At 50.1% G+C, this 27,069-nt stretch overlaps 1 protein-coding gene across 1 annotated transcript in view; it reads right to left on the minus strand.

Annotated features, from left to right (window-relative positions):
* Positions 1 to 27,069, minus strand: part of PLCG2 (phospholipase C gamma 2) — a 131,238-nt gene that overhangs the window by 21,634 nt on the left and 82,535 nt on the right. The window contains exons 15-26 of the mRNA XM_045534038.1: positions 24,271 to 24,375; positions 23,149 to 23,238; positions 21,911 to 22,086; positions 20,518 to 20,718; positions 19,136 to 19,255; positions 14,474 to 14,654; positions 12,955 to 13,026; positions 9,323 to 9,432; positions 5,637 to 5,733; positions 4,206 to 4,272; positions 2,198 to 2,355; positions 933 to 1,035 (exon numbers count right to left, since the gene is read on the minus strand). Of these exons, the coding sequence (XP_045389994.1) occupies positions 933 to 1,035; positions 2,198 to 2,355; positions 4,206 to 4,272; positions 5,637 to 5,733; positions 9,323 to 9,432; positions 12,955 to 13,026; positions 14,474 to 14,654; positions 19,136 to 19,255; positions 20,518 to 20,718; positions 21,911 to 22,086; positions 23,149 to 23,238; positions 24,271 to 24,375 (1,480 nt within the window). The remainder of the gene's footprint in view (positions 1 to 932; positions 1,036 to 2,197; positions 2,356 to 4,205; positions 4,273 to 5,636; positions 5,734 to 9,322; positions 9,433 to 12,954; positions 13,027 to 14,473; positions 14,655 to 19,135; positions 19,256 to 20,517; positions 20,719 to 21,910; positions 22,087 to 23,148; positions 23,239 to 24,270; positions 24,376 to 27,069) is intronic.

Here is a 27,069-nt window from a genome sequence, read left to right on the forward strand (position 1 = left end):
AAGCAAGCGTGGGAGGAGGTAGGGGGACAGCCAAGCAATGAGCATGCTGAGTCCTCCTGAGCTTTGGCATCTGTCCCTGAACGTAGGGGTGTGTCTGAGGACCTGCCTCCCCATACGAGTGAACGCCGGGGCTTAGTACTATTTCTCTGGTCTCCGGTACTGGAATCACAGATTCTTGAGATGAAAGATAAGGAGTTGTTCAACAGACCCAAAGAAAGGAGACATAAAATATAAATGGCATCATCAAAGAACTTGCTACTTTGGAGAACTGGGTGGAAGATCCATTTCTTAATGGATCCCATGATAGGCTGAATAATGGCCCCCAAAATATCTAGGTCCTAATCCCTGGAACCTATGAAAAGGTTACTTTGCATGGCAAAAGGGATTTTACAGATGTTATTGAGTAGCTTGAAATGGGGAGATTATCCTGGTGGATTGAACACAATCACAAGGTCCTTATCTTAAATAATAGGGAGGTAGAAGAGGAAGCGACCCTGTGACCACAGAGGCAGAGATCAGTGTGATGTGGCCACAAGCCAAGGAATGCTGGCAGCCACCAGAGACTGGAAGAAGCAAAGCACACAATTCCCCCCTGGAGGGAGTGCATCCCAGCTTACGCCTTGATTTTGGCCCAGTGATGCTGATTCTAGACTTCTAGTCTCTAGGACTATGCAAGAGAAAGTGGTATTTTCAGCCACCAAGTTTATGGTCATGTGTTACGGCAGCAGTATTAAACTCATCCACCCTCTAAATGGGTTTGGGTCTCTTCCACTGCCATCCTTACCCCGAGGACAAGCTCAAGGTGAGAGGCATCTGCCTCCAGCAGTTACAGGCAAGCAGGAAAACGTGCTCAACTCCTGCCCTCCCTGACAATGTCAGGCTCAGAAGGATTTCACTGCAGTCGTGGGGCAGAGTCGTGGGGAAGATGTTACCTAAGTTATCCTTGGTTTTGCTGGTTGGTTTGCAGTAGACGACCAGGTCAGAGAGCTCGATGGCGATGGATTGGTTCTTCTCCCAGTACTTCATGTTGTTCTCCTGTGTGGGGTCACCCAGCTTTAGTTTCAGCCTCCAGAAACCCCATGCTCACCTGGCAGTTTCCTCCTCCAACCCCACTTCGCTCCAATGTACCCTCAGATCTTTAAAAGAGTTGAGTGTTTTCCTTTTCTGAAGACCCTCCACCCCTCCTCCCTCTCCCCTCCCAGGTGTGGTGTCTAGCTGGCTGCAGATCTCAAAAATAGATGGGGCTACAACGGCATGGCATGGGGAGGGTTCTTCTCTGTCACCTGCCCTCTCCCCGTAACCCTCCCCTAAACCCACACTGTTACAGTTCATCAAATTCTAGTTCTCCAAATGCTTGTGGGCTGTGACCACAGCATTCTTGTCCTAACTCTAGCCCCTTCGTGCTCGGAACACGCAAGCCTCCTCCCTGTCACAGCTCTGTCTGAAGGGATCTGTCCCCAGGGCCCAGGCCACATGCTGTTTCCCTTCAGAGGACCCACCGTCAAATCTAACCCCATCCAAGCAAGGATGAGCTGCTCATTTTGCCCCCAAACAGGCAACCCTCTCAGGCCTCCCCGTCAGCCAACGGGGAGCCTTGAGAGGATATTAAGGTAACGACAGTCACTGTGCGGGGGGTGCTTAGCTTCGCATTGCACACTAGGTGCTCGATGGATGTCATCTAAGTAAGTCAGTGCACACATCCCCCGAGAGGCAGGATTAACACAGAGAGGCTGAGTAGCTTACCTCAGGCCACACAGCCAGCATGAAGACCAGAAGCTTTAAGCGACTGGCCTGACCCAAAGCCCCTGCTCCCACCCTGCGTCACAGCTCTGTGTCATCCCACACACCCTCAGCCACCAGGTCCCGAAAAAGATGTCACTGAAATACTAAAACGCCTCCTGCCTCTGGCCCCAGAGTTCACATCCCGGGGACTCTGCAAAGTCTCCTAAAAAGGACAACTTCCCTCCGGAGGAGCTGGAAGAGTGAGTCCAGGGGCCTCTGGTGACTGGACCCAGGCCAAGAGGTGAGGCCCCCGGGGGAAGGGAAGACGAGGCCGCTGGTGGGTGCCCATGCAAGTACTGCGGAGGAGAGACTCTCCAGCTGCAGCCGGCGGGCAGAGGGGCCCGGGGACGCTTTAGAGGGGAGCACCGGAGGCCGGAGACTGCCAGGGCCCCGCCCAGGCGCGCAGAGTGCCTACCTTGGTGTCGATCTTCCAGGTGATCTCCCGGATGCTCTGAAACCACTCAAAGAGCTCTTCCACCCTGTCTGTGGCAAACTCCACCGGAGGGTCACCCTGCTTCTTGGGCTCCAGGATGAAGACGAATGGCTTCTGGTTTTTCCCGTGTGGGGCTTTCACTTTGGGAGAGAAGAGGAAGCCCGGATCACCCTATTAGAAGGCCAGAAAGACCAGACTTCGTGCTGCCTGGGCCGTTCCTCTCATGAACCAAACCAAGCTGCTGCTGCTGTGATCATGGTCAGCGCCGACTGGGACACACCAGGCGGCATCTGGACCCTCCACGCGTGACTGCTTGAGCTATGCAGTGGGCTGAGTAATGTTCTCCAAAAAGATATGTCAACTGTCCAGAACCTGTGAACCTGAACTCATTTAGAACCAGGGTCTTGGCGTATGTACTTAGATTAAGTATCTTGAGATGCGATCGTCCTCGTTTTCGGATAAACCCTAAAGCCAACAATGGGTATCCTTGCAAGAGGAAGGGGAGAGAGATCTTAGACAACCACGGGGGACACAGGCATGTGAGGATGGAGGGAGAGACTGGAATCATGCAGCCCTGAGCCAGAGAACACCAAGCACTGCCAGATGTCACCAGAATCTAGCAGAGAGGAATGGAATGGATTCTCTATACATAGAGCATTTTACAGAGAAGAAAATTGAGGTTATGATGGGGAAAATTATCTGGCAAATAATATTAGTAGCTAAGATTTCTACGCTCTTAGATGCCAGGCAAGACTTATAAGTAGATGACATGCATTGTGTCTACTTAATCCTTATCACAACCTTAAGGGGCTACCGTTCCCCTTATGCCCATTTTGCAGGAGGGACAGCAGGCTCGTTGAGGGAAAGTAACAGGTGGAAGGTCACACAGTAGTGGCAATGGTGACGCTCAAACCCGACTCCGAGCTCCCTACTCATAACCCCCGAGCCATGTGCCTCTGCTCTGTAAACTCGGGCAAGGAGATGCTACAAAAACCTCAGAAGTGAAGGCGGGAGTCCCGAATGCCCTCAGGCCCGGCCCATCTGTTAACTCACCACGGGACCTCAGCGGGTGCCATGGTCCCTTAGGAGCTTGGTTTTCTCACCTGTTAACTGGAGCGAAGAATCCCTCTCCTACCTATCATACCGGACAGTTGTAAGGGGGGGGGAAGCATTATAATGCAGAAAGCGGAGCACTGGCAGGAAGCTCCCAGGACTGCTGTCAACCGAGGCCTAGGGGACCATGCACAGGCCTCCCCAGGGAGAGTCTCGGAGTGGCGAGCCCAGGCTGGTGAGTCAGGGCTGCAGGGGACAGTGGGGCCTGCTGCAGACGCAGGGGCTGCTCAGGGGAGTAGGCTGCTAGGGCCTCCTGCCCGGAACCTCCCTCCTCACCGCGGCGACCTTTTCTCGTGGGAGCTACTATGCGCTAGAGGCCTAGGAAGCCCGGTGCAGATGACAGCCCTGCCACCCCCAGATCAGCCTGTGCGTGGGGCTGGGCCTGCACGTCCCCACTTGCAGCAGACTCCAGTGTGGGACGGACCAGGCTGCCTGATCCCCGGCTGAGCAGCCAGGAAGCTGAGGTTCAGAGAGGGGAAGTGACAGGCCCGTGGTCTCAGAGCCACTGAGCAGCAGAGCTGGGCTTAGGACCAGGACTCCCAACTGCACACTCCACCTCAGCTGGGCCGACAGCTCAGCTCTTCCTCAAAACGCATGGGAAACGCAGGCAGGTTGCTGAAAGACTCACAGCGATGTTGGTAACAGGTAACCAGCGCATATTGTGCACCAGACTCTGCGTTAGCACCTACAGTTTAGCAGAGACTAACACAGACATAACATCGCACTCGCTGACCCGTCGGACCGAATAATTGGGGCCAGCATCAAAGCCAAAGGCTAGACAGGACCCGTGTCAGCCACCTCCCTGCTCCGGGCGGGTCCGAGGTCAGGCAGCAGGGACTTTGCGTAGGAATCAGGCCAAGATGATGCGTGCACGTACCGACGTTATAGGTATTGAGGTCCAATATTCCTCTGCAAAGAGACCCTAAGGGATTGTCTTCAATAATCTGTGAAGAAACAAGACATAACTCACGATAGTTGTAACGGGCATAATAAAAACACAACCAGTTTCCAAAGCGCGCCGTTTAGCAGAGACGCTGCCTGTGGAACTGTTTAAAATGCGTTTCCATTACAGGATACGTCCGCGGGGAGAGCGCTAAATAATGAAGCATGGGGCTGATAGGGACCTGGCGGTGAGCAGGAGCCAGGAGGTTCAGCGTCTCATTTTCCGATCCGTAAAAACACGCCTTGTGAATTCTAGAGCAGGTTTCAAGATGATTCCTCGGATCTGGTTTCGCAATACATCCTAGACCCTTTATCTGACATAATGATAAAGCCCAGCTCAAGAACCTTCTGTGGCTCCCCATGCCCTGTGGAAGCAACATCCATGGCTCTGCGATCTGGTTTTTAAGGCCTTCCGAGCCCCAGTGAGCCTTCCCACCTCCACGTCCCCTGCCACACTTGAACCATCTCGGGGCCCAGCTGAGACAGAGACTATCTCAGTGTCAGGAGAGCTGGCAGAACCGTGTGTCCACCTACTGCCTGCACCAGCCCCACGCCTTCCCTGCCAGGCTCACGCTGACTGTGCAGGCAAGAGCAATACCATACACACCACGAGGGGGTCATGTCTCTGCCTCAGCCTGAGCACATGGAACACAACCACAATCTCACCACCACACCTTTGCTGACTGTACCTCCCACCTGCAATTCCATTCTGCTCTTGGTGTTGGATTTTAACTTGACTTTTAAGGCTCAAATGCCCCCTTCCTCCAGGAAGCCTTCCCAGATTACCCTAACTCCCTTAGAAAATAAATGCCTTGGGCTCTCACGGGACCTTAAAGTCCTCATTACAAAGATGTTATCCTCGGTGTGGTGCTGTCACACTGCGAGTGGCTGCTCCCTGACCCTTACGGGCAAGAGGCAGCTGGGGAACAAAAACCAGGTTTGCAAAGTCACCACGAAGGCCTCATCTCACCTCCCACTCAGGCCACTTGCTTGCTCACCCCAAGCACGTTCGGAACGTCTGGCTGTCCAAAATAAATGTGTTTCATTTGCAAGCTGCTTTAAGCGAAGGACAAATTCCCCATTTGGCCACTTCCACTCCAGTGGGAATTCTCCTGCATACTCAAAGCCTTCCAGCCCAGCACAACCTGATTAAAACATGACTGGCTCGTCACAGCGACTTTCACCCACAGCAGCTCGGGGACAGTCGCAATCTCCGTATCACTCCGTCTTCCCTGTCCTGGAGCTCCACGGAGACCGTGAGCAGCACAGGTAAAAATTTGCCCACTGGGGCGGCTCAGGGGACGCCGTGAGAAGCAGGATGGGCAGATCGCTCCCTACGGTGAGGTGACGGATGGTGGACACACACCTGCTTTTCCATCTCCTCCACGTCAGCGGTGGAAATGTCCTCAACGTAATTGGACGGGAAGTACTGCTGGATCCTGGTCCCGTAATCTCCCTTCCACCTGGAGGAAAAGAGAAGGCATCAAGGCCGCTCACCCGGCAGCACTAAGAACCCACCATGCTCAGGAGAGGCCCAGCCCCACGGGGGAGAGGCAGCAAGGGGCCAAGGGTCACTGTCATGACAATAAAGCATCGCAAAGGGAGCCTCTGCTTTTTTTTTCTTTTTTAATCAGCAATGAGTCATTGGAGGCTCACTTTCTTCCTCTTAACATGATCCTAATGCTTGGTCAAAGACGCCAAAAGTCAAAAGTTTCAATGCTTCAAGGTGAAGAAAGAGGCCATATAAGACAAAAGGTCAACCCCATTTCAGGTGGTGAATTAAGAGATGAAGTTGGGCCGGGCGCGGTGGCTCACACCTGTAATCCTAGCACTCTGGGAGGCTGAGGCGGGAGGATCGCTCGCTCGAGGTCAGGAGTTTGAGACCAGCCTGAGCAAGAGTGAGACCCTGGCTCTACTAAAAATAGAAATGATTTGGACAGCTAAAAATATATATATATATAAAAATTAGCCAGGCATGGTGGCACATGCCTGTAGGCCCAGCTACTTGGGAGGCTGAGGCAGGAGGATCACTTAAGCCCAGGAGGTTGAGGTTGCTGTGAGCTAGGCTGATGCTACGGCACTCTAGCCTGGGCAACAGAGCAAGATACTGTCTCAAAAAAAAAAAAATGAAGTTGGTATGAAGAAGGTTCTGGAGCCAGACAGCCTGGAATCAAATTCCAGCCCCACCACCAGCTATGTGGACATTCCGTGTCCCACACTGTCCGTGGGGATGGAGATGACACCAGTGCTCTGCTCCAATGAGTCTGTGGGAACTACCTGAACTAGCATACGCCCACAGCGTGGATCAGTGCCTACCTAGTACGCAGTAAGTGCCTAACAGCACTAGTTCGTGTCATTATTCAGCTAAAATACTGCTCCTGTACTTCATAACAGCACTAACAACAAGGGACATCATTGATCCAGGAATGTGCCCCTGAGACTGCGAGTACCTCCAAGTTTCTTCCTCCCCACCCCAAGTCGATCCTGGCATTCAGGCCACCTCCTTCCAGCCTGGACATCTTGTGGGCCACTTTCTGCAGCCAGGGGCTCCCCAAATGCACCCCTGACCACGCTGTTCGACAGCTCCCTGGGGCCTTTAGAATCCAGCCCAGACCCTTTAGCCTGGCAACCAGAGCCCAGTACGGCCGACCCCAGGACTCTTGGACCTCCTGCTCCCAACTCTCCATGACCCAAACTTGACATTCATTGCAGACAACCCGCCGTCCCCATCATGTCCCTGCCATGCTGCCCAGCTCCCATGACTTTGGTCCGTGCCCTTTGTCCCCACCTTCCTCCTACTAACCACATAGGACTCGGCTCGGGCACTTCCTCTCCCAGGTGTCTTCCCTGACTGCCACTAGGCTGAGCACTCTCCCGTGCTCCCCCAGCATCCTGTCCCCACAGCCATCTGAGCACTCACACCTTACGTTTAATTTATAATTACACACCTGTCTTCCCCACTGTACCAGACCTTTTTGGATCTTAATTAAATCTGTGCTCCGCACTGGTGGGAAGCGCCTAAATGTTTTGGCTGAATGAGCAGGACTGACGGTTCCATCCAACACAGGATGGCTGGTTGGAAACCCCGTCACGCCCTCCTTGCCGTCATTGCGCCACACCCACCTCGGGCAACGCTGGCCGTATTTAGGGCAACCTTATGTACCATCTGCCCAGGACCGGGCACTTTATACCTCTTGCCCGGGTGTAATTATTAATAATAGCATTCCCTTCATTCTCAAAAACATCTTGGTTTGGACAAAAATTATTCACTCCCCCCAGCTATAGGGAAGCCAGTTTGGGAGGATGCAAAAAAAAGTGGTCCGACCACAGGCAGCCCCCTCGGCGGGAGTACTGTCATCAGAAAGAGAATGAGAAACGGGCAGTTCCCCCACCCCCCACCCCTGTCCCTCGCCAGAGGAACTTCTGCCAGCTTCTTAATTCATCTCAGGACACGAGCCTTAGACATTTGGATCACTCCGCATCAGAGGCATGAGGCTGTCTCACACATAATGCAAAATTGTGAATTGGAGTAATTGTCTAGGCTCCGCCCACCACCCAGTGAGGACCAGAACTCAGCAGAGCAGGTGCAGGGGCACAATGAGGAAGTGCCAGGGGGCCTGGGAGAGGCCTGAACTCCGCCTGTGCCACTTAGAAGGGAGGGACCTTGGCAAAGCCAAACCGCTGAATTGGGGAGAAGCAGATGGACGACACTGGTTGGCAAACTGGGCCCGGGAGGCTCCAAGGAGGAACCCCAGGGCTGCAGTGGGGACAGCAGATGTCCGCAGGGGGACCAAACTAGGCAGCTCCAAGCCCTGCTCCATCTTCAACAGATAACTCTGCTGTTGCCCTTTTTTTTTCTTCTTCTTTTTTTTCCCCTTTCACTGTATCTTAGGTCTCAGATCTTGTGCTGTTACCAATTTTTGATTCTAGGGATCCAGGTAAGAATTGATTTCAGATGAAGTTCTCATTTTTAAAGAAAAAGTTTGGAAATCCCTGAATTAGGGCCCCTTGCAGGAGAACAGGGAGGGACCTAGAAGATAAGTGAGGTTAAGAATAGGGGCTCTGGAGTCAGAAGGGTTCAAATCTCAGCCCGCTGTGTGACCCTGGATGAGTTATTGCATGTCTCTGTGCTTCAGTTTCCTCATCTGTAAAATGCAGGCAACAACAGAACCAACCTTATATGTTCATCCTGTAGATCAAATGAGTTATTTCCAGTGAAGTGCTTAAAACAGTACTTGACACATACAAGCATTCAATACACCCTACACACTACTATTCAGATAAAATTTTTAAGCCAGGTCCAGCTATTTTGTGGGAGGAAGAAATGCCAGTCTTGTGAAGTGCTTGAATCTCTGCCAGTGTGCACGGTTATGAGCAAGTTCTTATTGCTCTCAGGTAGAAGTCACCCCACAAAACCACTTGCCAGGAACCTATCAATGAGCAGTGAATTTTTCTTCTAAGGTGAAAAAAAGGAAGAGGTATCTAAAGCCCAGCACACTCAAGTAACTGCCTAAAAATGCACTCTCTTCAATTCAGAATGGGGGCATTGCATAGACCACAGGACTAAGCAATAGCATATGAATTTGAATTTAAAATAATGCACAAGCTTGTGAAATGGGCAGAGCCTGCGCTATTTAGTAGCTATGTGACCTTAGAAAGCCTCATTTACCACATCTGTAAAGTGGGGAAAATCACATTCATAACCACAGGGCTATAGGGAAGATTTAGTTAGACAATGCATGGAGACTATTAGCAGAGTGCTTAGCACAGAGTAAGACCTCAATAAATGGTAGCTGCTGTTGTTATTATATAACAGTATACAATATATGATGATATAAAAGATATATAATAACTGTTAACATTGTAGTTTATCCGCTTTCCCAGATGGTGCACGCACCCAGCCACCTACCCAAGGACTTAGCACAATAGGTCAGAGCCAGCCCAGAGTGACAGACAAAGGGAGTCAGAGTTCAGCCAGCACCTGAGTCTCACCACCAAGAGGGGAGAGGTCAAGTCCACCTGCCACACAGCCCAGCCCCCACTCAGCCTTACCAGCCCCCGGGCTCCTTGGAGACATTGTGGATGAGGGCGCCACGGCAGAAGCTCAGCTCATCGCTTTGCTTGGCTTTGTAGTCATACAGAGCTTTCACGGTTCTCTGAGGCTTTCAGGGGAAAACAAGAAGGAAAAGGTCAGGCCGGGTGACAGGAGGAGGAGGAGGCATCTGCATTCCTTGGCACCATTTGGTTCTTCCCATGAGGGAGCAGCGGGCTTCAGTCCATGGTTATAGCACCATCTGCTGGCAGGGGGCTGGCATTGCAAAGGAACCGAAGTCCCCAAAAGTCGCATAGGAGTGACCTAATATTGCTCAATTTCCTCCGCGAAGAAAGACTATGACTTATAGGTTAAGCCATGACCACCACCATGGTGCCTGTGATCAACAACCCTCCAAGAAGTTCAAGGGCAACACCATTGCCTGGCCATCCTGGGGCCCTCACCACTATTTTCATGTAAGCCAGTGGTCCCCCAACTAGACTCCCACAGGACACCAACACTTTGTGCGAGTAACTGAGGCACTCCTCTGCGAAATGCATCACAGGGGGGTCTCTGTTGGCAGAAATAAGTAAGATAAAACTTACTTGGGATACAATTTTTCTTCAATGAATTTTCTTTAATGCCTTCTGCTCGCAAGCGTAAATCCGTGACAAAACGAACACCCACACAGCAAGCAAATATTAATGGGAAAACCTCTGAAATTGTCAAACCTGTTTATATCGGCGGCTTCCCTCTCCTCCCACCCACAGGAAACGGGAGCAGGGATTTCACAAGGAATCCAGTGGAACTATCTCAGAGCACGCGCTATGGAGTCAGACAGGTAGGTTCAAATCACTGCTCTGCCCCTTAGTGGTTTTGTAAGTTTGAGGCTCTCTGATCCTCATGTCCCCATCTGTGCAATGGGAATTAAATGTATGTATGTACTTAGGGCTGCTGAGACTACTGAGTGAGATAATGCACATAATAATAAAACTGACGACAGCCTGCGTTTCTTAAGGGCTCATTATAGTCAAAGCATTGTTCTAAGCCTTATAGTATTCTCCTTTAATCTTCACAACAACCCTAACAGGTAGGTAGTCATATGATTATGCCCATTTTACAGGTGAGGAAACTGAGGCACAGAGAAATGAAGTATTAGTATCTTGCCCAGGATAAACCAGCCGGTAAGTGGCTAAGTCCAGACCTGGATCAATTCATGTGAGTTGTTCCCCTAGTTCCTGATGTTCCACTGGAAGCAACATGGGGTCTAGAAGCTCTGTCATGGGGATCTCCCACTGGAGGCCGACAGAGCCACCGCCCTTCTCTCCCCAACGCCCCTCAAACGGAGAAGGCTCTGCCTGCGTATCCTGTTTCAAGGCTGGACAGAAAGACAAGAGCCAGGCTCCAAGGCCACAGGAAGGTACACCAGTGGCGGGTGCCTTACAACGACTTCCACGAGGAGGAAGCCTCCAGCCTGGCAGATGGCAGGAGAGGTCCTGACGTCAAGCTCCTCATCAACTAAGGAGAAACGAGCCATCCACTGGATGACCAAGCAGGAGTATGGCAGAGCCAACTGGTTAAAAGCACACACCTCCCAGCCAGACTGCCTGGGTCCGTTTCCAGCTCCACACCTTCCTAGCTGCGTGACCTCGGCAATTAGTCAACCTCTACATGCCTCAGTTTTGTCATCTGTAAAATGGGCACAAGAGCAGTACCTGCCTTACGGGGCTGCTCTAAGGATTAATGAGCAAACCGCTGCCAAGGGCTTGGAACAACGCCTGGCTTGTGTTACCTACGATTATCCATCTGGTCATCCCAGCCCCAAGGACTTACCCGAAGGAAATATGCAAAAGAGACCCCGAGTCCTATGCATGGAGAAGTTCACTGTAGCATTAACTTGAGAGGCAAAGGCTGGAAACACCCCACATGGCCACTGATGGGGAATGGCTAAGATGGCAGAATCGCCCAGCACTTTTTTTTTAAATTAAAATTCTAATCTATGTATTTCATCTAAATCGCTTGGCCTATCAGGTTCGACAACAGTCACTGTGAAGATCAGCAATGGGGAAACCAACGTGTGACCAAGCAGCAAGTAAATAACGTACAATAAAGATGGCAGGGACAGGTGGCGGTGACGGGAAAATATGTCCAGGTGGGCAGAGACCAGAAGGGACGAAGACCCGAAAATGCAGGCAGCTGCTGCTCGCACGTGGTGAGACGAGGGCTGATTCTCTCTCCTTTCTTCAATGTGTTTAACTGCTACATCATTTTTCAGTCATAACAGTAATAATTTCACATTGAGACACTCATCACAGACTGGCGGCTTGAGGTCAAACTCGGCGTACGATCGTGTTTTTACTCAGCTCACTCAGTGTAGGAAGGTTTTCTCTAAAACTTGGTTCAGCTGCCACAATTTAAAACTTGGGAGATTTCACACAAAACGTCTGGATTACTGGCCTGGCTTGAGAAATCGGAAGACCTGGCCTGTCCTCTCGAGAGGTGACAATCGGTGCTATGCGGAGTGGCTGCCCTGGAGATGGGGTCTGTGTTCCTCAGCTTTCCAAAGTCTCCGTCACCCCGGCCATCTGGCTGCCAGGAAGCCAAATGCCAGCTGCCATTTGTCCCCAAACCTGCACCCCTTTGTCAGATACAGTGGAATGTTTCTCATGCCTGGGCCAGCTCTGCTCGCTCACGTTGTCTGCCTAACCTTCATGGACATCTGAGCTTGCCGCCTGCGTTTTGTGAAATTATATTTCAAGGGGCAAAGGAAAAAAACCCAAGCCCATCAAAATAAACTCCAAGTCTACCATCCCAGCAAGCAGCAAAAGATCCAGTCTGCCTGAAGTTACTTAAGAGGCCCCAGTTAAATCTGCAAAACCTACACACAGGGAAAAGGGGTGACCCTTGTCATCACCAAAATGTTCTTCACTTCTAGCAAAAGTCTTTGCTGCTGGCTGAGATCCCTTCATACAGTTTGCACACAGCTCAGTTTGCCCACGATTTTTCAAGACTTCACTTTGAAAGGATCTGCATTGGCCAAGGATTATAAATTTAAAAAAAGAAAAAGAAACGGATTTCAACAGAGTCCACAACCAGGGGCCCTTCCTGTCGGGGGGTTGTATGCTCATTGTACGCCAGATGGTCCCCCAAACGGAAAATGCACCGTCGTTCTTCCTCCACCAGCTCAAACTAAATTTGAGATGAAACCAGAGCGAGGAGGAGCCGCGGGCTAAGAGTAAAATCCATCCCTACCTGCATGAAATTACACCACAGCATCGGGGTGGGAAAAGGAGATAGCGTTTGCACGGCAAGGAGGTCAGCGAACCAAATGGAATTTATAAACACTGCCGGCTCAGTCAGCGAGCAAAAAACATTTGAAAGACTTTTAATTAGAAGCCATTTGGCCCAAAGGTGGTTCATCAAACCTCAGAATTTTAGCAAGGCAGTCGTATTCGGATGGAATTCCATTAACCTTTTCCCTGAAACTAGACTTCGTATTGTCAATCATCATTTCTTCTCTTTTTTTTTAACCAGGTTTTCCAAAATATTCCCTTGCCTGGTTATAACTGCCATGGGACAAGGCAGGGGACAACGGAATCCATGTCTACCTAGTGACTAGGGGACAGCGGGAACAGGAGGATGGGCACCGTACCATGGAAGGGTTGATTTCACTCGGATCCACGTACATTCTGCTGACATCATAGAGGGAGTTTATATCTCTTTCCTGGAAGAAAAAACAAAAGAAAACAAAGACAAATAGATAGAACAAGCCATGCCCCTAGAACAGCCCTTACATATAAAGAGGATGCAGGTTTCCTTGTGGTTGCCTATCCTTTGGTAGAAGAGTTGAAACCTCACAGAATTTTCCTGTGGGTAGAGATGGTAAGAAGCTATAAAGAAGTTCCTCCAAACTTGGAAAATACCCCGAAATCAGAGAAGGCCCTATCCTGGCCTACCGTGCGTCAGGCACTGCGTTCCTTTGTAAAAGCACAGTCCTAAGATCCAACAGTGTGCAGGAGTAAGCTCATAGCTTGCAAAGGCCCGCTACATACGTCCCCTCCTAACTCCACCCCGCGATCCACGACAGCCCATTGGTACCTTGAAATTGGCCACGTGGAAGTGTTTACACCACGGAAAGTGGCAAATGCTACAAACCAGGGCCTTTCCCCCGGAGAGCTGTTTAAACACTTACCAGCACACGGCTGCCAAGACCCATCCCTCCCCGCTCTGCTCCCTTCCCGCTCAGCTGTCTTTCTGTTCCCGTGTCACGTCCAGGTGGGCACTCTCCTACCTAGGGCCTCTCTTCCTCCACATCTCCCCAGGCCTGAGTCACCCCCGTCTTCTAGATCTCAGCTCACATTTTCATCCTCTTAAAGCGGCCTTCTCTGATCACCCCCAACCTGATGCGGCACCCACCCTTTCACCCTATCCTGTACCAATTGCTTCATTATATTTCACGCTACCCGAAAACATCTTATTCATGTAACCGTACATTTTCTATAGCTCCTCTCCAGAAACCAAACTACACAAGGGCAGACTTCGTTCATGGTACTTCCAGCATCCAGAACTGTTCCTGGCACACGGTTGGGGTACAATAAATCTCTTTTCAGTAAACTAACGAATCTGTGCGATAGGAATTGAGACACAATAATCACAAAAGGTCTCCTGTGCCCAGAGTCCTCCAATGGCTCAGAGAAAAAGCCAGTGTGCCTTACGATGGCCTCCCAGGCCCCACATGATACAGCCCCTGGTGACTGCACATCAGTATTTAGTTCCACCCCACCCGGCTCACTCCATTCTGGCCACGCTGGCTTCCTCTCTGCACCTCCAGGCAGTTCTACCCCTCAGGGCCTTTGCTCCTTCTTCCTCCTGGCAGCTGCGTGGCTCCCTCCTCCTCGGTGAGATCCCCCTGGACCACCCTCTGAACCCCTTCCCCAGCACTCTGCATGCGTATCGTTTTTATTTCATTTATCATTTGCCCCCCAGCACTAGACTGTAAACAGCACGAGGACAGGGGCTTCACCCATTGTGTTCCATTTTGTATCCCCAGGACCCAGAGCAGTATCAAACACACGATAAGTACTCGATAAATGTTTGCTGAATGAACGAGCAGACGAACTATAACCTCGGACATGATATCTCCCCAAGTCACCAGGGAGTCAACCACCTACCATGTTGTAGCGCTCCAGGAGCTCGGGGGTCACGGGGTAGCGCAGCCTCATCTTTCGGTAGAGGGCGTGCTTCTCGTAGTAATTGACGAGCTCCACAAGGCTCTCAAAATAGGCGGAGGTGCCCAGCACGAAGTGCCGGCCGTCCCGGTTGATGCGGCAGTGCTTCACCTTGCCCCGAGCCCTGGGGGGAAACCACAGCGTTGACATGCGAGTCCTGGCAGCCAGACAATTGCTCTGCAAGCCCCACTGATGAGAAGCAACCTAGTTATCCACGCTTAGGGGAGTTAAATAAACGGGGTGCAGCCCTCCTGTGGAATATAAGACAGAGTTAAAAATAATGTGGGTCTTTTCCAAACAGATCTAGAAGAATCTGTGGCTCAGAAGAAATATCACTGACTCAGCAGCTAACTCCCTTACCCTTCTTCCCAATTACAGAACTTGACTTTGGGAACATCCTAGAGGCCTAGATCAGGGGTGGGTGGACCAAAAGTGGCCCACCACCTACTTTTGTAAATAAAGTCTTATGAGACACACCTACTGTTTTTTTGTTTATACATTGTCTACGGCTATTTTTGTACTACAATAGCCGAGTTGCATAGTTGCGACAGAGACCACATGGCCTGCAAAGCCTAAAAGGGTCACTCCATGGTCCTTTTCAGAAAGTGTTTGGCCAATCCCTCTCCAGAACTCTGGACTCCAAACCCAAATTCTTAAATCTTGTCTTCAGTGGCTCAACTAGCCCAACAATGACTTTTCTTTTTTTCAAAAACGAAATGAGTCTTTCATTTCTTCATCCTTTTGAAACATGAGGAAGAAAAAGTCTAAAACAGAACAGATTCCTCAGTCTTATTAGCTTTTATCAGCAAGAATAGAAACATTTGGAAAATTATATTTTGATCCTAATTTTATAGCCAAGAGGGTCTTCTAAAAAAAAAAGTCTACCCCCAAATAGCCAAAGCAATCTTGAGCAGAAAAAACAAAGCTGGAAGCATCACACGACCTTACCTCAAAATATACTATAAAGTTACAGTAATCAAACCAGCATGGCATTGACTTAAAAACAGATATATAGACCAATGGAACAGAGTAGAGAACCCAGAAATAAATTCATGCATTTATGGTCAACTGATTTTCAGTAAAGGTGTCAAGAACACACCATGGGGAAATGACAAGTCTCTTCAATAAATATTGTTGGGAAAACTAGATAAATGAAATTCAAAAGAAATTCTTGTAAAAATTCTGATAAAAAAAATTTCTAAAGAATGAAATTAGACCCTCACCTCACACCATATACAAAAAAATCAACTCAAAATGGATTAAAGACTTAAACATAAGACTTGAAACTGTAAAACTACTAGAAGACAACAAGGGGACAGACTCCATGACATTGGTCTGGGTGATGATTTTTCAGATATGACCCCAAAAGCACAGACAACAAAAACAAAAATAGACAATTGAGATTAAACTAATAAGCTTCTGCACAGCCTAGGAAATAATCAACAAAGACACAAGCTATAGAATAGGAAAAGATATTTGTGAACTGAACATTTGATGAGGGGTTATGTCCAAAATATTCGAGGAACTCAAACAACTCAGTAATAAGAAAATAAATAACCCAATTTAAAAATGGCCAAAGGATCTGAACAGACATTTCTCAAAAGAAGATAGATAAATGGCCAACAGGTATATAAAAAAATGTTCCACACATCACTAATCATCAAAGCAATGCAAATTAAAACCATGATGAGATATTACCTCATACCTAATAGAATGTCTATTATCAAAAAAATAAAAAGATAAGTGGCAATGAGGATGTGGAAAAAAGGGAACCCTTGCACACTGTTGGTGGGAATGTAAATTAGTACAGCTGTTATGAAAAATATACGGAGGTTCCTCAAAAAATTAAAAATAGAACCACCATATGATCCAGCAATCCCACCACATCCAAAGGAAATGAAATCAGTATTTCAAAGAAACATCTGCACTCCCACATTCACTGCAGCACTATTCGCAATAGCCCAGATGTGCAATCAACGTACGTGTCCATCCATAGATGAATGGATAAAGAAATTGTAGCCTATATACACAATGGAAAACTATTCTGCCTTAAAAAAGAAGGAAATCTTGTCATTTGTAACAACATGAATGAGCCTGGAGGACATTATGCTAAGGGAAATAAGCGAGGCACAGACAGACAATTATACTACATCTCACTTACGTGTGTGATCTAAAAAGAGTTTTAATTCACAGAAGTAGAGAGTAGAATGGTGGTAACCAGGGTCTGGGAGGGTCGGGAGTGTTAGATGTTGGTCAAAGGGTACAAAAGTTCAGTGAGGAGCAATAAGTTCTAGAGATCTATTGTACAACACGGTGACTGCAGTCAATAACAGTGTATTGTATTCTTGAAAACTGCTCAAAGAGATTTTAAATGTTCTCACCACAAAAAGAATGATAAGTATGTGAGGTAATGCATACATTACCTCGATTTAGCTATTCTATATGTATATATATTTCAAAACATGTTGTACACAAGTGTGTACAAAATTTATGTCAATTCAATAGATTAGGAAAATATCTAGAGACATAGTTTCTGTGGGTACACTTCTCATCTTTCAAAAATTCTGCACTTTAGAGATACATTTTTTATTGCTTTAAAAAATGTATTCTGTTAAGCCATTTCTTCCAAAAGTCCTGTGAAAACAAGTGCCAGAAGACTTCTGTTTCGGTAGTTTATTTGCAGTGATATTTTGTTAAATATTTATTCCTTTTAAAAAAGAGAGGAAAGAAAAGAAACTGCTGAGTAGAAAAATAAGATGCAGATTGATCCCATTTTTATGTTTTTAAAATGGAACACAATACCCACACATAAAATGCCACTATCCATTTTCCATAGGTTTGCATATCTATAAATATGTTTTTTTTTAAATGTCTAGATGGAGACACCCACTAGAAATCTGTGCTTTCTACCAGGACATCTCTACTGAGAGGAGAAGGACGACGGGGACTTCAGTATTCACTGTAATGTCTTAATTTTTTATAAAGAGAATATATTCCTATAATATTTATGTAATTAAAAATTAATTGTACAACTTTTTATAAGAGCTCCTCAGGGCAGGAGGGGTCTGGGGTGCTGAGGTTAAGAGCCTGGGTCAGCCCTGGCTCCGTCCTCTGGGTTTCCTCATCCCTAGCACTGGGATCTGCAAACCCCGTCTCATGGCGAGTGTTAGGATTGTCGTCTGTAAGGTCACTCAGGGTGGGCCCTGAGAATCGCGTTTGGCATCCAGAAGAAGACCGATCGGAAGGGGAGGCGGGAACAGGGCTGGAATTCGAGCTGCGTTTTCCAACCTGCTGGAGTATGTTGCTCCAAGTCAGCGGATGCCACAGCCTGAGGCCTCAGCTTCACCCAGAAGCCCCTCGTCCCGCTGAGGGACATCTCCCCCAACCACACCCAGACAACTGCATCTCTTCAATTCGTGAATCTGAAAGCAGATACTCCTCCTCTCCTGTGGGAGTCTACCCAGAAGTTCAGTATACACCCCCCGGAGCCTAGGACAGTGCCTGGCAGGGAGAGGAACTCTGCCAATATGTGAGGAGTAGAGGGGAGGAGAGGGAGGGGAGGTTCCTCCAGACCCCTGCTCTCCCACTGTCCTGAACACACTCCCTACCTGCTTCCCTGGAGAACTCCTGCTCACCCTCCAACACCCTGCCTGACCAATCCCTCTGTAGCACTCACCAAGCAATACTTACAGGGACTTCCTTATGTGCACGAACTTTCCACTAGAGACAGTATTTCTCAGTGAAGGGTAGCGATGCCCCACCCCACACCATGACCAGAGAGCATTTGAAAAGAGTGTGTGCCCGAGGGTGGGGGGAAGGGAAGGTTTTTTTTCTTGTTACAATGACTTCGGGCCCCCAGTAGGCATGGAGTGGGTGGAGGCCAGGGAAGCTCAACGTCCTGACGCCATGGCAACAGCCCTCACTAGCATGCTCTGAGAAACACTGTGCTGGACTCAGTTTCCCTGCTGGCGGAAGCGGGGGAGACTGTTATCCCTGCTGACTGACTCATTCAGGCTGCAGCGAAGGGCTGAATCAGAGGCGGCCTCGGGGGCAGCCCCGTGTCTGAACGTAGTACAGGACTCAGCATGGAGCTGTTACCGTCACAGGAGCATGCAGGGAACCCTGGGCCGGGGAGACGGAGAGATGATACCATGAATTGGGGCTGGATCCCCCCCACACACCCCCCGACTCTCCCATCTTGGTGGAAGAGGGATGAACCAAATGTTCCGGGCTGAAAGCAGAGAACCACAGTCCTAGAGATGCTCGGACCGCAGCTGCAGATGGGAGGAAACCAGATCTGTCACATCTCAGATCTGGGCTGTCTGGGTTCGGGTCCCAGCTCCACCACTTACTGGCTGCGTGTTTCAGCAAGTGGCTTAACCTCACGGAATACAGACGCACCCGGCACATCAGAAGCACGTGTGCAGTGCTTATTGCTATTGCTATTTGCTATTATGATTGCTGTGGTCGTCGTCACTGTTGATGCTCAGGGGAGACGACAGTGGCAGGTAAAGCTCCACCTGAAGTTCTGCCTTGGTTCTCCACACCTGCCCCTCCTGAGCCTCTCCTGGAGAGCGTGGCCCCCCCACCCCCTGCCACGCCCACCTGAAGGTGATGGCGAAGGAGTCGCTGCCGTCCCGCCTCCGGATCAGGAAGGCTCCGTCCCGGGGAATTCGCATCAGCATGTCCTCTGCTTCTCCTCGGCTCAGCCTGTCGTAGTACCACCTGCGGCACAGGCCGGGGATAACAGCCAGGTGAGACAGGTGAGAAGCTTCCCAGGCTGTCAGGGGCCACCCGCGGAGGACGGAATAATGGGCTCCGGTGACACCTGGAACGTGGCCCTGGAAATGACCGTGGCAATCACACAGTGGGCTTCCCTGGCCAAAACACCTTGGAGAAAAGTAATTTGTGAGAACAACACAGGAGACTGAGTGGGTCTGCTTGGAGCACGGGAGAAGAAATTGACGTGGCTTTGCCACCCACCCAGCCTGAAAGGCCAGCCTCCCCCGGGTGGCACGGCCGCTGCTGAGTGCCTCGGGAGGTCGGAGCCAGGGAGCACAGCACAGAGTTTTAGGGAGGTTCTGTTTGCTTTTTGGTTATTTCTTGAGATGTAAAACAGCAAGTTTTAAAAAGCAATCCATATGAAAATAGACAAAAATAAAAAAAAAAATAAGGTTGCTGTAAGGTATACGGCCTCCTCAGAAATGCAAATTTTAGCAGCCTTCTGCTCAAAAATTGTTGTTTTCTTTATTTCCAGAATTTGTTGACCCTTTGCAGGGCATAACTTGATACTCACTTCACTGCATAAAGAAATGAAGGAGAAACCTTTACATTACTGTTTCCTTGTTTTCAGAACAAACAGGAAGGAGCTTTGACAGCGGGAGGCTATCACTGGGCCAGAATTAACCTCTGAAAATCAAAGCCCAAGACCTCAGGCCCAGGAAGATACAGAGAGGAAAGGGAGAGGAGGAGGGAGAAAGAGAGGAGGAGGAAGGAGAGGAGGAGGGAGGAGGAAGAAGGAGAGGAGAGGAGGAGGAAGGAGAGGAGGGGGAGGAGGAGGAAGGAGAGGAGGGGGAGGAGGAGGAAGGAGAGGAGGGGGAGGAGGAGGAAGGAGAGGAGGAGGAAGAAGGGTAGGGGGAGGAGGAAGGGGAGGAGGAGGAGGAAGAAAGGGAGGAGGAGGAGGAAGAAGGGGAGGAGGGAGAAGGAGAGGAAGAGGAAGGGGAGGAGGGGGAGGAAGAGGAAGGAAAGGCGGGGAGGAGGAAAGGGAGAAGAGGAGGGAGGAGGAGAGGGAGAAGGGAGGAAAGACAAGAGAGAAAACAGGGCAAAGGTAACAGGGCAGGAATTTGGAAACTGGAGCCCTGGGCAATTTTGAGACAGGGTGGGCCAGGGTGAGGGATCAGGGCCCAGCAGAGCCCCCAGGCTGGCTTTTCCGGCTGGGGAAGCTGATCCGCCCGGCCATCGGCCTCCCACTGAACCCCGGGACGTACGGCTTGGACTCGTGGGGGTTGGGGTTGGGCACGGGGTCGGTGAGCCGCAGCTCGAACTCGGCGCAGCGCAGGTGCGTCTCGCGGTAGTGCTGGATGAGGTCGTAGATGCTGGAGAAGGTGAGGTTGTCAGTCAGGTAGTACTTCATGGTCCCGCCCTCCATGGTGGAGCGGATCCGGCAGTGCTGGACCCGGCCCGAGCGCCTGCAAGGACAGGGAGGGCGTCAGCGCACACAGGCCAGGCCAGGGCTGCAGCCGGGCCCCGGGGGGCGGACACGATGCCTGGCCACACAGCCTTCCCTCTTCTCTTAGAACAGACCCAGCGCTTCAGCATAGGCTGGCCCTTCAGCCCGGATTCCAGAACATTCTCCGTATTTCCCCACTCACTGCCCCCTTTTACCTACATAACTCCCTCTCTCGAGCCAGGAAGCCTGGATTCAAATCCCAGCCCTGTCACCTATGAGCTAAGTGGCCCTGAGCAGGTGCTCCGTCCTGCCCGAGGTGTCCTGAAGAGTGACCAAGATCACACACAAAACGTGTCTGGAATGCTGCCTGGCACACGGCGGGCACCACCTAGGTGGCAGCTACCGCTATGATCTGTGTGTCATTAGCATCGTAGTTTTTATCCTTCAGGTCTCGTCATCTTTCAGGAAGTTTCCCTGACGGCCCCCCGACAATGTCGCATCAGATCCCTCCCCCAGACTGTCATAAATCCCCCCACACGCACTAGATCCCTCGTTGCAGATTTTCCTAATATCTCGCCTTTTCTTCTCTGCATTCATCACAGCTACAATTATGTATCGTTTGTATAGTTACTATTTCGTCGCCCTTCTCCCTCAAAAGCCTCTAATCTCCAGGAGGACAGGGACGTTGTCTGTTCACTGTGAAATCACTGTGCCTGGCACACAGCAGGTGCTCAATAAATGTCGTTTAGTGCGTGGAGGATGGATGAAGGAGGGAATGAACGCGTGAGCAAGCTCACCCTAGGACACCCTGTGACGGCTTCCTAAGGCCACCGCTGGAATCCTCGTTTCACAGACGGGGACACGGAGACGCTAGGAGGTTGGGCGAATAGTCCAGGGTCACACTGCCCACTCCGGGGGTGGGATTAGGGGCATGGGAGTGACCCAGCTCGTCTAAATGCAGGGTCAGATCCTGTCTTTGTTCAAAATGTTGATACTTTGCACATCACAGATTTTTCTGCATTGCTTTTGGTTTTTTAAAATAATGCATTGAAATGTCAATCTTGACTACAGAGGCTGTTGGTGCCCTGGCACCCAGGTGAGCATCTCACTGGCCTCACTCTAGTCCCAGCCTGAGCGAGAACCACTGGCCACACCGCCTCAGGGGCCAGCTCCGAGGGGAAGGCGGGCGTGCTCCGGGCAGGCGGCATTACCAGAAGGACAGGGTGTAGTCGTTGGGGAAGGTCTCGCTCTCCCGCACCAAGAAGGTGCCGTCCTTGCCCCCCGTCTCGGTGCAGTATTCCTGCAGCAACTTCTCGGCACTCGTCCTCTTCTCGACCTTCTTGTGGAACCATTTCTCCCCAAAATGCAGCTCTGTGGGGGGTATATCCTGGGCCACAAAGACAGGAGGGGTTTCTTAAAGCCTCTCGGACCAGACCCCGGCATTACCAGACCGGTCCTTCTGCCTCACCCTCACTCAGGGCACTGGATGGCACAGAGAGGCTGGCCTCAGCCTGTCCTCACCCCGAGAGGGCTGGGACGACGGCCCCTGCTGCCCTCCCAGCCTGCCTCCTACTCTGACAGCCCCATTCATGGGGCCTCCTGGTGTCCTGAGACACCACGGGGTAAGGGGTCCCCAGCAGAGCCCTTAATTATGTTCTACAGGAATCCTGACAGCCATGATGCCCCGGGGGCTGCACTCAGGAAACAGTAAGAGAGGCCGGGCGCGGTGGCTCACGCCTGTAATCCCAGCACTCTGGGAGGCCGAGGTGGGTGGATCGCTCGAGGTCAGGAGTTCAAGACCAGCCTGAGCAAGAGCAAGACCCCGTCTCTACTAACAATAGAAAGAAATTATCTGACCAACTAAAAATATATATAGAAAAAATTAGCCGGGCATGGTGGCACATGCCTGTAGTCCCAGCTACTCGGGAGGCTGAGGCAGGAGGATTGCTTCAGCCCAGGAGTTTGAGGTTGCTGTGAGCTAGGCTGATGCCACGGCACTCACTCTAGCCTGGGCAACAGAGCGAGACTCTGTCTCAAAAAAAAAAAAAAAAGAAAGAAAGAAAAGAAAAGAAAACAAACAGCAGGAGAGATGGCCAGCAGCTGGAGGGGAGCGGGTGAGGGCAGGAAGCCTGGGACCAGGCTGCAGCATGGGACTAGAGAGAGCGTCCAAATACCCCCATCCTCCCCAGGTATCCCAGACCTCCATCAAAGGCCAATCAGGCCCTTCAGAGAGCAGGAACGTGCCCCAAACCTTATTGGTTAAGCACCTGGGCCGGCCAGCCAATCAGAGAGGAGCCAGCCAGGCCTTGGTACCCAGAGTGGAGGCTCCTTAGAGCTGAGGATCCCCATGGCAACAGCCGCAGGATAAGGGAAGCCCCACAGGAAGGTCGCTGGGGGCCTCCAGGGACTAGCCGGCTCCGGAGGGCAAGAGCAGCCGGGCTTCCCCTACCTGGGGCGCCTCCTCCTCCACAGTCTGTTCAATGTCGTCACTGAAGGACAGCTTGGCATCGGCGACGGCGCAGTAGTGCCGAGTCCATTTCTAGAAAGCGAAACAGGCATTACTCCTCCCCGAGGTCTCCGCCCCTCGACTCTGCAGCTGGGGGCCCTGCCTGGCATCACCCCAGCATCCACTAGGGACTTGCCTTCCCCACCTTTGCAGACATTTACGGTGATTTCACTGAATTCAACCCCGTTTGAGATATTTCTTTTTTTAAAACATAGATTTGTTTTTGGCTTCTTGAGGCATTTTTTGGACTTACTAAATCTGTGTGTCTAAGGACACAACTTAAACAGATACAACTTAATATTTGATTTCTATTGCATATTCATCTAATCTGCAGCCTCTATGGATGATGGGATTGTTTTATGCATCTTCATGGTGGTCTTTTCCTATTTCATCTGCTTTTAAGACTTCCAGGACTTTTTGGCCAGTTTGTCTACTAAAGACTTTACCTTCAACATTTACTCATGGTAAATGTTTACTTAATTCTTTACTTAATATTGCCATCTTTTATGTTTACATCTAGGATATGAGAGCGGACATGTAAAATTACGCTCAAATGGATTTCCACATTAGGTTAACAGATCTGAAAAATGGCATTGGAGCTTGAAAAATAAGGTTTCCAGCGGAATGATCCCGGATGGGAAGGCAGGAGAGAGTCAGGGCAAGTAATGCACTATGGCATCCTGGCCTGGATCCTGGACCAGAAAAAGGACCTGAGTGGACAAAGTAGTAACACTGGAATAAGGTCTCTAAGTTAGTTACTAGCATTGTGCCAATGTCAATTCCTGATTACGAAAATTATACTATGCTATGTAGGATGTTAACATTAGGGGAAGCTGAGTAAGGGTATATGGGAATTCTCTGCACTGTTTATGTAAATACATCTTATATTGAATATAAAATTATTTCAAAATACATTAAAAATGCAAAAGAAAAAGTTTAAGTATGAAGATAAATTCCCTTGGCAAAAATTCACTTGGCTCAAAACGGGAATAAGACAGCAACATTCTCAGAGCTCTCTGGCAGGGCTCCGGGACGGGGCAGGTGGGAGGAGGGACCCGGGCCCACCTGGTCGATGGAATCCCACATGTACAGTTCGCCCTGTTGCTTGTGTTCATCCTTCTTGTCCTCCACGTTGACATCCACGTCGCCTCGGGGGCCCAGCTTCTTATGCTAAGGAGGAAAAAATCTACATGGTCGATCTCCCTTGAGATCCAAGTGTAGGTCTCCAGGCCAGCAAGCACTCACCCACATCGGCTGGCCAGAACGCGTTCACCTGCATCGTCCCACCCCAGGGCCTTTGCACGGCCTGTTGTCCCTGCCGGGCTTCCCTCTCTCCACACTCAGCTCCACCCCCAGAGCTTTCCTTACCACTTGATCTAGAAACAGCCCACATCCCCTTCCCGTCCCTGCCACTCCCTAACCCCAGGACTGCTTTGTTTTACTGTATTCTTACCCCTACATGTATCTATTTGTCTGTCTTCGTGGCTAGAATATAAGCCCCAGGAGGGCAGGGATTTTGCTTTGCTCCCTGTTGAGTCTCCTGTGCTAGGACAGCACTTAGCAGCTAGTAAGTGCTCAGTAAGTATTTGGTGAATAATCAGGCCCGTGTGCCTGGCACTGCCCAGCACACAGGGAAAGGCAGCCTCCACAGCCCGTGTAGCAGGAAGAGGCCGGGCGGGGCAGCAGGAGGCCCCCTGGGGGTTAGACTACAAAGATCTGGATTCAGACAGCACTTCTACTATTTTATTAGCTGTGTGACCCTGGGCAGGTAGCTACACTTCTCTGAGCCTCACATCTCTCATCTGCAAGCGTAAGACAACAGCAACGTTCACCTGGGAGTGCTGAAGTCCCACCCGGGCAAGCATTTGCAAGCTGAGGGATGCAATGACCTGGTGAAGGAGCTGAGGATTGGGAGTCACACCTGGATTTAAATCCAGGGCCTATCACCTTACTAGCTGTGTGACCTTGGCCAAGGGACAATCAGAGTCTCGGCAACCTCTCCTGTAGAATGGGGAGATGACAGCCCCTGTCGGATCCCGTAAGCCAATGGGCATTAAAGTGCAAACAGCAAGGCAGGACCTTGGTGTCCTGGGTGTTTTTATTATTACACAGTCATTCATTCATTCATTTATTCATTCATTCCCTTAGATAAATTCCTAGACATGAATTTGCTGAATCTACAGGTATCATTTCTAGTGAGCTTTATTTGTTTTTATTGATACATATTAGATGTACATATTTTATACAGGCATGGAAACACAGGATCCAAACTTGGCCCTCAACAATTTTGTTGGCAGGCACTAACCGTGTGACCTCAGCTGAGCCACTTAACCCCTAAACCTCAGTGTCCACATCTGCAAAGCGGGTTGGGGCTGGGGGCTGGGATTATCCATTTCGTAGAGTCGTGACAAGACTGAATAAGAATGTATTTAGGACCACGCCCAGCCCAGTGCATGGCTCACAGTGATCATCTGATGGTGTGACAAATGCTATTTCCTGAAATAGAAAGGACTGAGCCACCCAAGAGTATATCATGGGTGGGACGGTGGGTGCCTGAGGACGGGCCCTCAGTACTTTACACCCTAGAACAAGAGCTGGAAAATCCCTGGGGATGCGCAGAGAACAGCCCTCACTGAAACAGCAGGAAGCTACAGACAAGCTGGGAACAGGGAAGCGCAAATGCCTCTTCACCATGCTGGAAGCTTCCCTTGGCATCTCAGCAGCAATGTCCCCAGCAGCTGAGGGTCTCAGCCAAACACCCCCAATGCGCTGACGCTCTTACCCACGGGGCATCCACATCCCCTCCCCTAGCTGGGCTCAGCCAAAGCCCCTCACACTGTTTGGTGTTTCTCTGTTGATGGATCTGTCTCCCCACCAGACTGTGACCTCCTGGAACACAGGGACTGTGCCCAAGGCATCTTGGTGGCCCAGTGACAATTTAGAGAATGTGCCACGTGTTGACACCACCACACCCTTGTGTGTGCTATTCCCCCAACCTAGAAGGGCATCCCGCTTCTCTGCCTCATGCTATGGTCTGCATGTTTGTGCCCACCTCCCAAAATTTATGTTGAAACCTAACCCCCACTGCGAGGGTATTAGAGGTGATTAGAGGCAGGGCCTTTGAGAGGTGATCAGGTCATGAGGGTGGAGACCGCGTGAATGGGATTAGTGCCCTGATAAAAGAGGCCCCAGAGAGCTGCCTCACCCCTTCCACCGCGTGAAGACATGGCTAGAAGTTGGCAGTCTACAACCCAGAAGAGGGCCCTCCTACTGGCACCCTGATCTCGAACTTCCAGCCTCCAAAACCATTAGAAATTCATTTCTATTGTTTGTAAGTCACCCAGCTTGTGGTATTTTGTTACAGCAGCTTGAACAGACTAAGACATCTAGCAAACAGCTGTTCGTCCTTCCCTAAGAGCTTGCTCATTGTCAACAAAATCCACCCTCACTCCTTCCACGAATGGCTGCCCAGCTAGAGACTCCAGATGCCACCTTTCTTGCAGGTCGTGTGACTAAGTTCTCATGCACAGAACATGACAAGAAGTGGCACATACAGCTGACATCCACTTGCTTACCAGAAACCATTTGTCCTGGGTGCCCTTGCATGTCCCTTCCTATGAGCTGGAACTTGGCTGTGGCCAACACCTCTCCACACAAACAGGGACAATGCCCTGGAGCAGACAGTCTTCATCATTTCTGTGCCATGGGCCCCTCTGACAGCTGGGGAAGCCTACAGACCCCTTTCTTAGAATGTTAATAATGCATAAAATTATAAGGGAAACCAATCATCTGGAAATACAATTATTAAAATATTAAATAAAATATATTCGAAATATGCTAATAGATGTTCTTCTTTATTAACAT

The sequence above is a fragment of the Lemur catta genome, chromosome 20 (assembly GCF_020740605.2).
Source record: "Lemur catta isolate mLemCat1 chromosome 20, mLemCat1.pri, whole genome shotgun sequence".
Classification (NCBI taxonomy): Eukaryota; Metazoa; Chordata; class Mammalia; order Primates; family Lemuridae; genus Lemur; species Lemur catta.